Source organism: Malus sylvestris, chromosome 1, assembly GCF_916048215.2.
Source record: "Malus sylvestris chromosome 1, drMalSylv7.2, whole genome shotgun sequence".
NCBI classification, from domain to species: domain Eukaryota; kingdom Viridiplantae; phylum Streptophyta; class Magnoliopsida; order Rosales; family Rosaceae; genus Malus; species Malus sylvestris.
Window position 1 is genome coordinate 17,564,615 of NC_062260.1, and position 12,701 is coordinate 17,577,315.

Genomic DNA, 12,701 nt, shown 5'->3' on the forward strand with positions numbered 1-12,701 from the left:
TTTCAAAAACACTTTTACAAAAAAGGTTACCAAACACTTTGCTGTTTTATTTTACAACTACTTATTTTCATAGCACAACAAAAATAACTTTTTTATCAAAACACAACAATACCAAACCAGCCCTTCATCCAACAGCCCACGTCGTTGCTCTCTGTCGCGGTCTCCCAAAAAAAAAAGTTGGAGTTCAGCTAGCTTCCGCCGACTAAAACCTAGAATCGGATTATTGGTACCGTACATATTGAGCGATTGCTGCTCAACGCCAAACGCCGAATCGAATTTTTGGCCTGCCTTTCGTGTCGTCGCTAGTCCCAAATCCACGAAGCCTAATCGAACTCCTCCGCAAGTTTGTCACCATGGCCAACGAGAAGAAATCCGCTGAATCGAAACCCAATGTTGCTGCACTGGCAACTCGAAACCAACCACCACCAGACTAATTCAGAACTCTGGCTGCTCGGTCAACTAACGGATCCACTCGTCCTCCTTCAGATTGAACATGTGACCACTGTGGTCATTCCAAATCTTGCTGCTATGAGATTATGGGTTATCCGGAATGGTGGGATCTTAGCAGGAATCCCAGGAAATGAAATCCAGGTCGTCAGCCAACTACAGTTGCTGTTGTTGAGGATCATTCGAAGAATGTCGATCAAACCTCTGTTTTTGGTGGCCAGACAGGTAATATTGGTACACTAATACATCTCCGAATTCTACACTTATTTCAAATAGTACATGGATAGTTGATTTTGGTGCTATGAATCTTATGACTTTTGATTCTAGATAGGTCTACCAATTAGAACCCTCCATCAAAACTAATGTCTCCACCGCTGATGGAACCCCTACCCCGGTTACTGGCGAGGATTCAATTGAACTAAAAGATAACCTTAATTTTGATTATGTTCTAGTTGTCTCATCTCTAAATTATAATTTGTTATATGTTACTTGTATAACTCTTGCTCTACATTATATTTTGATATTCCGGCATCATTATTGTGTGCTTCAAGATATTCGGACAAGAAAGATGATTGGTTATGGGGTTAGACGATGGAAGGTTTACCACCTGGATTTGGTATCTGATAGCACAAGACAATTGACTCAAGTTCTGTCCGTAGATGCATCCGAGGGAGAAAAAGAAAAAGAAATTGAGATTTGGCTATTGCATCATCGTCTATGACACGCCCCGACCCTGATATTCTCTGAATACCAGGATAGACACATGCTGACCGACACCCGAGGGTGGCGAAAGCCATTAATTAATACAAAAGCTAAGAATAAGAAATAAATAAGGGTATGAATTTAAAATACAAAAAATTAATAATTTAGGAACGTGTTCAGAGCATATAACTAACTAGAGTTCTAAAAGAATTAATGTAAAATTTAATAAATAAAAGGATGTGGGTGGGTCCTACACCAAGAGGACTCGAATATGCCAATGCAAAAGCGTTGACGTTGGGATCGTATACTTCGATTCTAAATCCTGAAAAGGGGCACAAAACAAGGGTGAGTGGACCAGGTTTATATATATACATAATACGAAAACAGTTATGAACATACTAACTCTCAGGTTTATAAATAATGAAAACTACTAGTATAATAAGTGATAGGTTTTCTAAAACTCTAGCATGCCATAAAACATCTCAACAGGTATAATGCGAAAAAACATCATATAAATCATCACGTGTATCGTCTCGTAAGCACGGTGTGCTACTAGTAAGATCACTGAATAGTAATACTCCTGGCCCAATGCCTTCACCTAAGTCTCTGTGCCCGTAGCCAAAGATAACTCCCTCCCAACCCAATGCCTGTCTTCGTGTCCCTCAGCCTTTCGCTAGGGATTATTTCTCCCGGCCTAACTGCCAACACCAGATCCTCGCCCCAGGCGGCATAATGTCCACTAGGTACGCACAAATAGTTACGCCTCTAAAAAATAACTACTTCATAGTATAAAGCCATCCATCGTTTATACTATAAAGACGGGTTTCGAAAACATGTTCTAGCATTCTATCATCATCTATCAGATAATCTACTAGTTCATGGTTTTTATAGAAAATACGATATATATTAAAATATAGCTCAATATAGGTCAACAATTAATTCCTCACAAAAAACACGAGACGAAAATCAATAATTTCAATAAACATGCTTAACATAAAATCAAATTATAAACTCGTAAGGCATGCTATTCATTTATGCAATTGAACTATAAAATCATATAATTTTAGAAGGGGTCCACTCACAGTACTTAGCCACCAGAAACTGCGCCACTAGCGAAGACGGAAACGTCACAATAATTGCCCCTAAGCACATAAATAGTACATTTAGTCAAACTCTACTCAAATGATTTAATTTGGAAAAATGGACATCGGAAAAGGATTCAAGACGTTGAAATTAGCCTAGGGGTCTCGGACGAAAACTGAAAGTTAACCCGAAAGTCAAAGTCAACGGGTTTTAAGCTTAGATCCGGATTAGGGCTTAGGTCCAAAAGCCCAAGGGTTTAGAGATTGGGCTTAAAGCCCTTATTAGAAAATGGCCCAAAGGGCCCTATTTGATTTAAAACAAATTAAATAAAAGAAAATGGGTTTTGGGTTGGGATAAGTTTAGGGACAAAAAGGGTGGTGGTTTAGGTTTGAGCCCAAACCTACACAACACACACACACACACACACGCCAGCACACACACATACACATGCATGCACAACACACATGCACACACCTGCACACACATACACGCAACATACCACACACGTGCACAACACACGCACACGCACACGGGCATAATACACACACACACACTGACACGGACACACACGCACACACACACACCACATACATGCACGCACACACACTCAGTCCATGCATGACACGACCCGCATGCCAAATAACCAAAAGGGAATTGGGCTGGTCCAAGAGTGAGCTAAAGCCTGTGGGTGGCTTGAAATGGCCTGGTGTCGTCGGAAATAATAGAGAAGAATGTCGGAGCCTTCCCAGCTCCGACTGACTGTAAACCACGACCTTAGACCCCGATTTAGGTATTAAAATGAAGCACAAGAGAAGAGGAGTGTATTTATACCTTCCTTTTATCGTAGAACGGCTGGAGACGACCGGAAAATCCTTCCATTCACACAGGTTCACCAGAGATGGGTGAGCTATCCTCCGGGTCGATTTCGTTCTAAAAACCTTAGAAAAATAACCAGATAACACTCAAAATCACATCCAAGTTTCAATCTAGAACAGGTAGAGGGAGACTTGAGGTTTACCTAATTGGCAAAAATTGAAGAAATGTTGCCGCAGAGCTATGGGGTTTCCTCGAGTTGTGCAGCGACAAGAGAGAGAGAAAAAGAGGAGGTTTGATGATGACGACGGTGTCCTCGAGTAGATGTAGTTGTGGGTATGAGTGTGTGGTCATGGTGAAGAAAGGGAGAGAAGTATACGGGGAAGGGAAGAATGACAGGGAGAGAGAGAAGAGTGAATAGAGAGAGATGAGGGCTCGGGGGAATAAAATCAGGGGGATGGGCCCCTTGGGTTCACCAAATAAGAACCAAAACTATTTTTTGTTATAAATAAAATGGAGGGGTGGGGTGTTACAATCTACCCCCTTTAAAAGAATTTCGTTCACAAAATTTAAAATCACCTACTAAACTGAATTACTCGAAAATAGGAAGAATAATATATGTATAAAGAGAAATCAAGTTAGAGTGGGTGCATCAAAGAGAATATGCCACACCATCGCAAGCGGGTTGCAAAATCCTCTATCATACCTCCAAGCTCTTACTTTCTTCCTCATCAGTGTAAAAATAGAGATACACTTCAATAAGATATAAAGTCGAAAACACAAAATAGCTTAAAACCAAAAGTAAGAACGTAAAATAAGATAACGTCAAAATAGATAAGTACTAACGTATAGATCGAAAACTCGTGTTGAACTTAAAACTGAAAACGGAAATACTTCCCTCAAAACATTTGTAATGACAAAAACAATTAACTAAAGTAAAGGAAGTTAAAATACTTATGCTGAAAACCAAAATTGGAAAATGAGAGTGGGTTTCGCCTAAGCATACGAAACGTCACGCACTTCGAGAACATATGTGTCTTTAGGTCGAGCCCCAACAATCGCAAATTCGTAACAACTGCTGAAGACGGGTCTTCCTACTCATTTGCTTTACAAACCCAACGAATAAGCCATCGATATCACAGTCGGCCGCCCACGATATTGACCACCCATTTGTTGTCTCGTTAAGTAAATAGTGATTTCCTGAACATGCACAATCTCACACGTTGTAAATTCGATCCTTTAAATATCAGTTTGTAAAACTCCTCTGTCAGCAAATGTTACTAGTGGAAAACTCTCGTACCATGTCGCAAAAAGTGCCACACTCCAAACTGAACAAAACAGAAACTGTTGTCGTAAAACTCTATCCAGCACTGAGCAGAACTGCTAGAAATGTTTCGACATCCACATACTCACAAACAAAGAGTCCTGGAGTGAAGCAGTGAAAATATGCATTGAGACGAACACATAACATCGGAAAAGAACCAATGTGATGCCTATGAATTATAGTAAAATGGTGATACAACTCTGCTAACCTTTTGTACTAAAACCTTTATCCAACTCTTACTAAAACACCGCTCAAACCTCACGTCCACATACTCGCGAACCGATGGATCCTGGTGAGAGGTAGTGGAAAGCTCTATCCATTCACACAGGTTCGCCAGAGATGTGAGAGCTCTTCTCCGGGTCGATTTCGTTCTAAAAACCTTAGAAAAATAACGAGATAACACTTAAAATCACATCCAAGTTTCAATCTAGAACAGGTAGAGAGAGACTCGAGGTTTACCTAACTGGAAAAAATTGAAGAAATCTCGCCAGAGAGCTCCGGGGTTTCCTCGAGTTGTGCACCAACAAGAGAGAGAAAAAGATGAGGTTTGATGATGATGACGTTGTCCTCGAGTAGATGTAGTTGTGGGTGTGAGTGTGTGGTCACGGTGAAGAGAGGGAGAGAAGTATACGGGGAATGGAAGAAGGAGAGGGAGAGAGAAAAGAGTGAATTGAGAGAGATGAGGGCTCGGGGGAATAAAATCAGGGGGTGGGCCCCTTGGGTTCACCAAATAAGAACCAAAACTTTTTTTTTTAAATAAAATGGAGGGGTAGGGTGTTACAGTCTAGGGCATGCTTCCTTTTGTTATTTGAAGAAGTTATTTTCGAATTTTTTTCGTAGTTTGATGTTTCTAGGTTTTAGTGTGGTACTTGTGAACTGCCTAAAAGTCACCGTATTTCTTATTCTCCAAGTTCGAATAAAAATTTAGTTCCTTTTATATTTATCGATGATTGTACCCGAATGACGTGAATTCGTCTTATGAAATCCAAAGGTGAAGTGAATAACAAGTGCTTCATAGTGATAATGAAGGTAAATATTCGAGCACGAATTTGAAAAAGTACTTAGATGATTGTAGTATTATTCACCAGACTATATGTCCTTACCCACCCAAGCAGAATATGGTGGCCGAACGGAAGAACCGACATCTCCTTGAGGTTGTTCCAGCTTTCCTTTAGTGCATTGGATTTCCACACCTCTCATTTAGTCTTCACCGATCTTGTTCAAGTGTCAGCCTCAACCAACCTTCTTCCACATGTGTTTAGTTGTACTGCATTTGTTCATCTTTATCCACATCAACGAAACAAATTTGAATCTTGAGCTCTTCTAAGTGTATTCTTGGAATATGCTGTTGATAAAAAAGGTTACCAATGTTACCATCCTTTACACAAAACATGTATGTGACCATGGATGTTGTCTTCCATGAAACCATTATGTATTTTGCTGATGAGTCTGCACTTCAGGGTAAGAAAAGAAGTGAAGTACAAACGATATTATAAATATTCTCCTACAAATGAAGTTTCACTAAACTTGCTTATTAACTTGGAAACAAGTGGTGAAAATTTAGACTTAAGTGCTGTATATCAACTGAGTGAAGTGGATAAACTAGTTATCAAGACAGAACTGAGTGACCAAAAAGAGCTAACTGACTAGCTGCTCGAGATCAAGGAGCAACCCAGGGAGCAAATTTATGCATCGACTGATCATCTATGATAAGACAGTAAACCAGAAGTTGACCTCTTCCACGATCGGTCCCTTGACGATCCATAACCATTCACCTGATCCTTAAGTGTCTTTGCCAGATTATACCGATCATTTTCCTAGTGCGTAGTGGTATGCGGAACCCTTGAACCAATTGTTGTCTGATATACCTAAGATTCTAAAAAACGCTATGCGCTAGTCGGGCGGCGAGTTAGGGCCTAGCGCGTAGCGCCTAGGTGGCTAGACGGATTTAAGTAAATCTATTATATTTTTTGTAAATATGTGTCTGTATATACTTAAAATATATATAATTTCATTATAAACTACAAAATACAATGACATATATATTAAGAAGTATTGGAACATAATGAAAACATGAGGAACATGCATGTAATGTGTATTCATTTAAGTATTCAACAAGTCCCTTATAATTTATTGAAAAAAATAAAATACAAAATGAAAGTTATTCATTTTCTGTCTAAGTGAGTCGCAACCTAGGAGGGTGCCTAGGTGGGTCGGGTGGGCTAGGCAGGTGCCCAGGTGGTCTAGACGGGTGCCTCAACATGTCTAGGTGTCATTCCTTAATTTTCAAATGCCTAGGCATTAATCGGGACGGTGACCAACTGCCTAGCGCCTAGGCGGGGATTTTTAGAATAATGTATACCTCAAAGAAAACTTCTTCCTCGTATCATGAGAAGTATTCCGAAAGTGACATATGAGCCGAACCTTACTAGCAAAGTCAAATATCCCATGAATAATTATCTGTAACCCCATAGGTTATTAGAGTCATATTTAACGCTTATGAATTAATTCTCTTCTGTATCTATTCCTAAGAATGTGCAGGGAGCCTTTGCCGATCCAAGGTGGAAAGCAACAATGGATGAAGAGATGAAGTCCTTAAAGAAGAATGAGACATGGGAGATGTTGAATTACCACCATGTAAAAAACATGTAGGGTGCCGATGAGTTTACACTACGAAATATAATTTTGATGGATCAATCGAAAGATAAAAAGCAAGACTTATGGCAAAAGGATACACTCACATACATATGGAATTGATTATGATGAGACATTTGATCCAAAAGCGAAACTCAACACCGTTAGAGTTCTCCTATCAATGGCAGCAAATTTCAACTGGCTTTCCACCAATTCGATGTGAAGAATGCGTTTCTACATGGTGAGTTAACTAAATAATTATAGATGGAACTTCCACCTAATATGACTAGATCGTCTGAACATCGGAATAAAGTGTGTTAGTTAAATAAATCATTGTATACTCATTATATACGTGGATGATAGGGTAGTAACTAGTGATGTCCTGAGGAGCGACAAGCATTGCAGAGCTATTTGGCACGAGAATTTGGGAAGAAAGATCTTGGTCTACTAAAGTATTTCTTGGGTATTAAAGTGGCCTGTTTGAAGAATGATATCTTTTTGTTACAAGGGAAAATTTCTCTTGATTTATTACATGAGACTGGAATGTCAACCTGTCAACTAGTTGATATGCTATTGGAAGAAGGTTTAAAGTTGTGGTATGATCCATATCAACTACCATGTGATAATAAGAGATATAAAAGGTCGGTAGGAAGATTGAAGTATATGTCTCGTACGCCTTATGCTTCAAGTGTGGTAAGCCAGTTTATGCATGATCTAAGAGGCAATATATGGATGCATTGATGCGAATTTTATGATATGAAATGTCAATTCCAGGTAAAGGGACGTTGTTCTAAAAGAATGTTCATTTGGAGGTTGAAGCGTATATAGATCCTGATTGGGCAGGTTGATTGATGACAGGCGATTACATTATGCTACTTCACATTTGTGGGAGGTAATTCGGTTACTTGGAGGAGTAAGAAACATAATGTTGTTGCTCGCTAGAGCGCTGAATTAGAGCACATATGAGTTTTTTTTGGAACTGTTGAAATACTTTGGTTACAAAATATCTTGACTGATTAGAGATATAGTCCAAAAAGACCATGGAGTTGTATTGTGACAATAAATCTGCATGTGAGATCGCAACTAATCTAGTTCATCATGATCGAACGAAGCATGTAAAAGGAGATCGGTTCTTCATCCAGGATAAGTTAGGATGAAAGATTATTGAGATACCAAGAGTCAAGTTGGAAGATCAAGTTGTGGATGTCTTAAAGAGCAATGTCGAATAAGATATTTGCAAAACTTGTGGTCAAGTTGGGCATGTTCAATATTTATAAGGGAAATTCTTTGAAATGTCATATGAATTTGTTCATATTTTTTAATTTGTCATATAAACTAAAATTTTAAGCAATTTGTCATACCAACTTTACAAAATCATTAATTTATCATCTCACCCCAACTCTATTAAATTTTCCATCCAATATAAGTCATGTGCCTCACACATGACTTCTGTTCAAAGTTATTTAGGTCATTTTAACATATTTTCACAAGTTTTTTACTTTTATTTAGTACAAACCTTTTTTTTTTTTTTTTTTTTTTTTTTTTTTACTTTTCTTTAGTGCATATGCATCTACAACTCCATTTATGACACAAAACGTCAACCTGTTTTGCATTTATAGAGCCTGTATGAAATTATGTCTTCATGACATGCTAAAATGCAAACTCCCACTTGTGTATCATTACATATTTGGAATAACTAGAAAATAGTGCATTGCATGATCATTTCATTGTTGTCATATAGAAAATATTGTTCCATTGCTTGAGAAACCATACAGTTTTTGTTGAATACAACTTAATAAAAAGGAAGTAAGGTATTAGTGTCACATTCCAGCTTCAACTCCGCCGTAGCATGATATTGTCCGTTTTGGGCCCTGGCCACGCCCTTATGGTTTTGTTTCTAGGAACTCATCCTAGGATTGCTCTCGCTCGAACTCGCTTAACTTCGGAGTTTTGATGGAATTCGAAGCTAGTGAGTTCCCAAAAGGCCTCGTGCTATAAGGAGGGGAGCATGTACATATAAGGCACATCAGCCCATCTCCGTTGGTTGATGTGGGATGTTACAATCCACCCCCTTAGGGGCTCGACGTCCTCGTCGGCACACTCGCACCACACGACATAGTGGCTTTGATACCGTTCTGTCACATCCCAGTCTCGGCTCCGCCGTAGTACAATATTGTCTGCTTTGGGCCCTAGCCACCCCCTCATGGTTTTGTTTCTGGGAACTCACGCGAGAACTTCCCAATAGATCACCCATCATAGGATTGCTCTAGCCCGAACTCGCTTAACTTCGGAGTTCTAATAGAATTCGAAGCCAGTGAGTTCCCAAAATGCATCGAGCTATAGGGAGGGGAGCATGTACATATAAAGCACATCAGCCCATCTCCGTTAGTCGATATAGGATGTTACAATTAGAATGATCGAAATAACCCTAAACACAAGTCATGTGTAATGCACATGATTTATATTGGATGAAAAACTTAACGGAGTTAGGGAGAGATGACAAATTAATGATTTCAAAAATTTGGTATGACAATTGCTTAAAATTTTAGTTTATATGACAAATTGAAAAATGCTAACAATTCATATAACATTTCAAAAATTATCCCTTTTTATAACTTGAGGGGAAGTTAAAAATAGAAATGTAAATATTGTAATTGATTGTATTGAGGATTCCTTTCCTTAATAGGTATGCTACATTTACTGTGATTAGAGCTGTACAACTATTTAACCACAAAAAAAAAAAGAGAGAGTTGTACAACTATATATATTTTTTCTAATTGAAAAGAATAATATTGAAGCATACACAAATTCTAAGTGAACGAACCAAACAAAGTAGACTTAGCCCAAACTATTTGAAACCCAAGAAATATGAAGCCCAAATAAATATATTTTCCCCACAGGGTCACAGCCATCAAATAGTCTCCTGTGCTTGGATCCCTCTTTGAATTTAAGAATTTGTGTGCCCCTGTGACCCTACTAAAATCCAAGCCAAATTCCCATGTGCATTGTTCCATGCTATATCGATTTGATATAACACCTAATAAAACAACAATTAGAATCTGGAAGCTAGCTGTGATCACATAATAAAACACACACCAAACATTCTTTTGTGTTTATCTGTTTGTAGTTTTCGTTGTATTGTGACATCCGTATCCTTTTGCTTAGCAAATAACACCAATTATTAGAAATTTGTTAAAAAAACCCATCCATGCATGCATGCAGATAGAACCTTAAAAGTATTCATGAGTAGAAAGTATGAATAAAATGATGCACTTTAATAAAATTGCATATTAAATAGTTATAGAGAAGCGCAAGTGGTTGATCATCTCATGGAATAGAGTTTTCATCTCAACTTACAGCGTCATAAGTTCAAATTATTTTCCTTTATCTTAGTATAGCCTAGAATATATTACTATTTAAAATTAAAAAATAAATAAAAAATAAAAGGTGCAAAAGAAAAATAAAATATACAAAAGCTCTTTAAGCAGGGACTTCTAAATACTATGAACTGAAAAAAGTTGAGATTCCACCATAAAATCAATTGGTATATAAGAAGTAGCACAACTTACTTATAAGCTCCTATAAGATCCCTTCTCTCATCAATGCAAGACTCATTCTCAACACACCTCCTCACTTGTGACGAATTTTAAAGCTTAACACATTTACAACACAATGGGGTGATGCGGAGCGTGTGTGGCCGTTGTGCTTCACACGTGGGATAATCTGCTCTTATACCATGCAAAATGTTGAGGTTCCACTATAAAATCAATTTGGCATATGAGGAGTGATCCAACTTACTTATTGGCTCATGCAAAATCGTTTCTCCCATCAATTGAGACTCATCCTCAACACGAACTAATAATTATATATTGCGAAGAAATGACGTCTTCGTCTCACTTTTGATTACTGGCCGATAATTATATGTCTGAACTTCAACAACTTATTGATCAGTTCATCATAAAGTTCGAAGGGAATCTCTTGCAAATCACGTGTCGAGTGTAGGATATATCTGAACTTCAACAATCTTTTCAACTAAAACTCATGTTTTCTTGTGGTCTTGTAGTTAGTTAGAGGAGAATATCTGTTTCTAAATTAAGTTACTAAGAATTAAGAAATTAATACACTTGTTTCATAGAAAATTTGGATTTATAATATGATTAATTCAAGAAATTAAAGAAATTGATTGGCAAAAAGGCTTTGGCTTCAATTTCCCACCTTAAAATCACATCAAATTGATACGTCTGCGATTTGATTCTCATGTGCCCTTGTTTTTCAAAAAGGTGATTGGCTTTCTAGAGCATGAACTCTCAATTTCTAAATCCATGATTTCATCAACAAATTATATTTATTTTATGTGCTGCTATTTCGATCCAGACGTAACATCTTGCCTCCAATGGACTGCCCCACTTCACCAACTAGTGAATTTTGTTGGTGTTTGACATTACAAATTAGTTGTCCCATTTCATCGTGATGATGAATTTGGAAAAATCATGGCTGAGATCGACAGCAATGGAGGCTCACTGATGCAGTCATGGCCAACAACCATATTATACCTGAAGAGCATGATGGCATATATATCAACTCGTTGGTTATGTGGGGTAGTCGGGGAATCCCTCAACGCAGTTAGACTCTGCACCTTATTAATTAGTTATCGCGGGGCAATGTGGTAATTGACTGGTGAACTAATTTTTATGCCATGAACAGATGTAGTTTGTGAATTATTTAATAAAAATATAAAATGTTAGTACCATCTCAATTTACCATAAAATAGTTTTTAATCTCCACAGGACTGGAGTAGGTTTCATATGTAGTAGTTCAAAGTTGTGAGTTGGATACTTATATTTGTCTCGAAAAATTTGTAATACTATAGTTTTGGTGATATACACATATTGAGACTCATATTTGATCTTGCATGATCACATTTCCAGTTAGAATTATAATGAGTTAAGGGGGAATGTAGCCATTTTTGGCGATAAGTCTCCAATGCAGCGTGTTTGGTTAGCCTTTATTGAAAAGAAAAAGAGAGGCGATATTCACACCATGCATGCATATGAGATATTTTTCAGTGTGACCGTCACACGATGTGATACATCACATGTCGTTATATAAATAATGAGATATATGTGTTAAAAAGTTAATAACTTAAAAAATAAAATTTTCCACCACTTACATAAAAACACGTGGTATATCAATTGTGTTCTTGTTACAACTAAAAATTTCTCTATGTACATGACTCGGAGAGAAAATTAGTCAATGAAATTATTAATAGGACGTCTATGGATTGGCCTATGGATGAGATGTAGATAAAAAGGTATATAGGCCTTTTGTTGGCATGTCTGTCTTCTTGAAAAAGTTGATGGAAAACTACCACCTGCAATCTCAACTATCATTAGATCATGATAAACATGGAGAGAAAGAATTCATTTCCAGAATTTTTAATGTCGTTTTTGTTTGAAGGAATTTATTTACTGATTTAGATGCAGCGAAGTGAATATTTCAGATACAAGAAGAATCTCCTAAAAGGAGTTTCTGAATTGGACTTTCCAACTTATTTTCTAATATAATTTTGCTTGACAACTACAAGTAAACAAGAGCTGTGGAAAAGGCACTGTCAATGGTAACAAGATTTCTGATTAAACCTGCACAAACTAACTTAACTCAATATGCCTAGATGCATGCACAAGCTAAATTTACATAA

General features: G+C 37.6%; 1 protein-coding gene across 2 annotated transcripts; it reads left to right on the forward strand.

The window, feature by feature from the left end:
- Nucleotides 1–7,036, forward strand: LOC126594085 (uncharacterized). 2 transcript variants are annotated; one of them, XR_007613159.1, is made up of 2 exons: nt 1–672; nt 999–1,114. XR_007613159.1 is itself a non-coding variant. In XM_050260327.1 (2 exons), exons 1-2 carry the CDS (start codon nt 391–393, stop codon nt 7,019–7,021), a joined length of 393 nt encoding a protein of 130 aa, XP_050116284.1. In that variant the 5' UTR covers nt 118–390; the 3' UTR covers nt 7,022–7,036. The 2 variants fall into 2 exon arrangements, 1 of the variants encoding a protein (XP_050116284.1); XM_050260327.1 differs by lacking the exon at nt 999–1,114 and adding an exon at nt 6,911–7,036 and having other exon boundaries at nt 118–672.
- Nucleotides 7,037–12,701: the final 5,665 nt, after the last annotated feature.

What these genes read in the sequence shown, in the direction of transcription:
- LOC126594085 (XM_050260327.1), top strand. Translation starts at nt 391, where the DNA reads ATGTTGCTGCACTGGCAACTCGAAACCAACCACCACCAGACTAATTCA. An exon ending in TGTTTTTGGTGGCCAGACAG is followed by an intron (nt 673 to 6,910) that starts GTAATATTGGTA and finishes AAGAATGTGCAG; the next exon opens with GGAGCCTTTGCCGATCCAAG.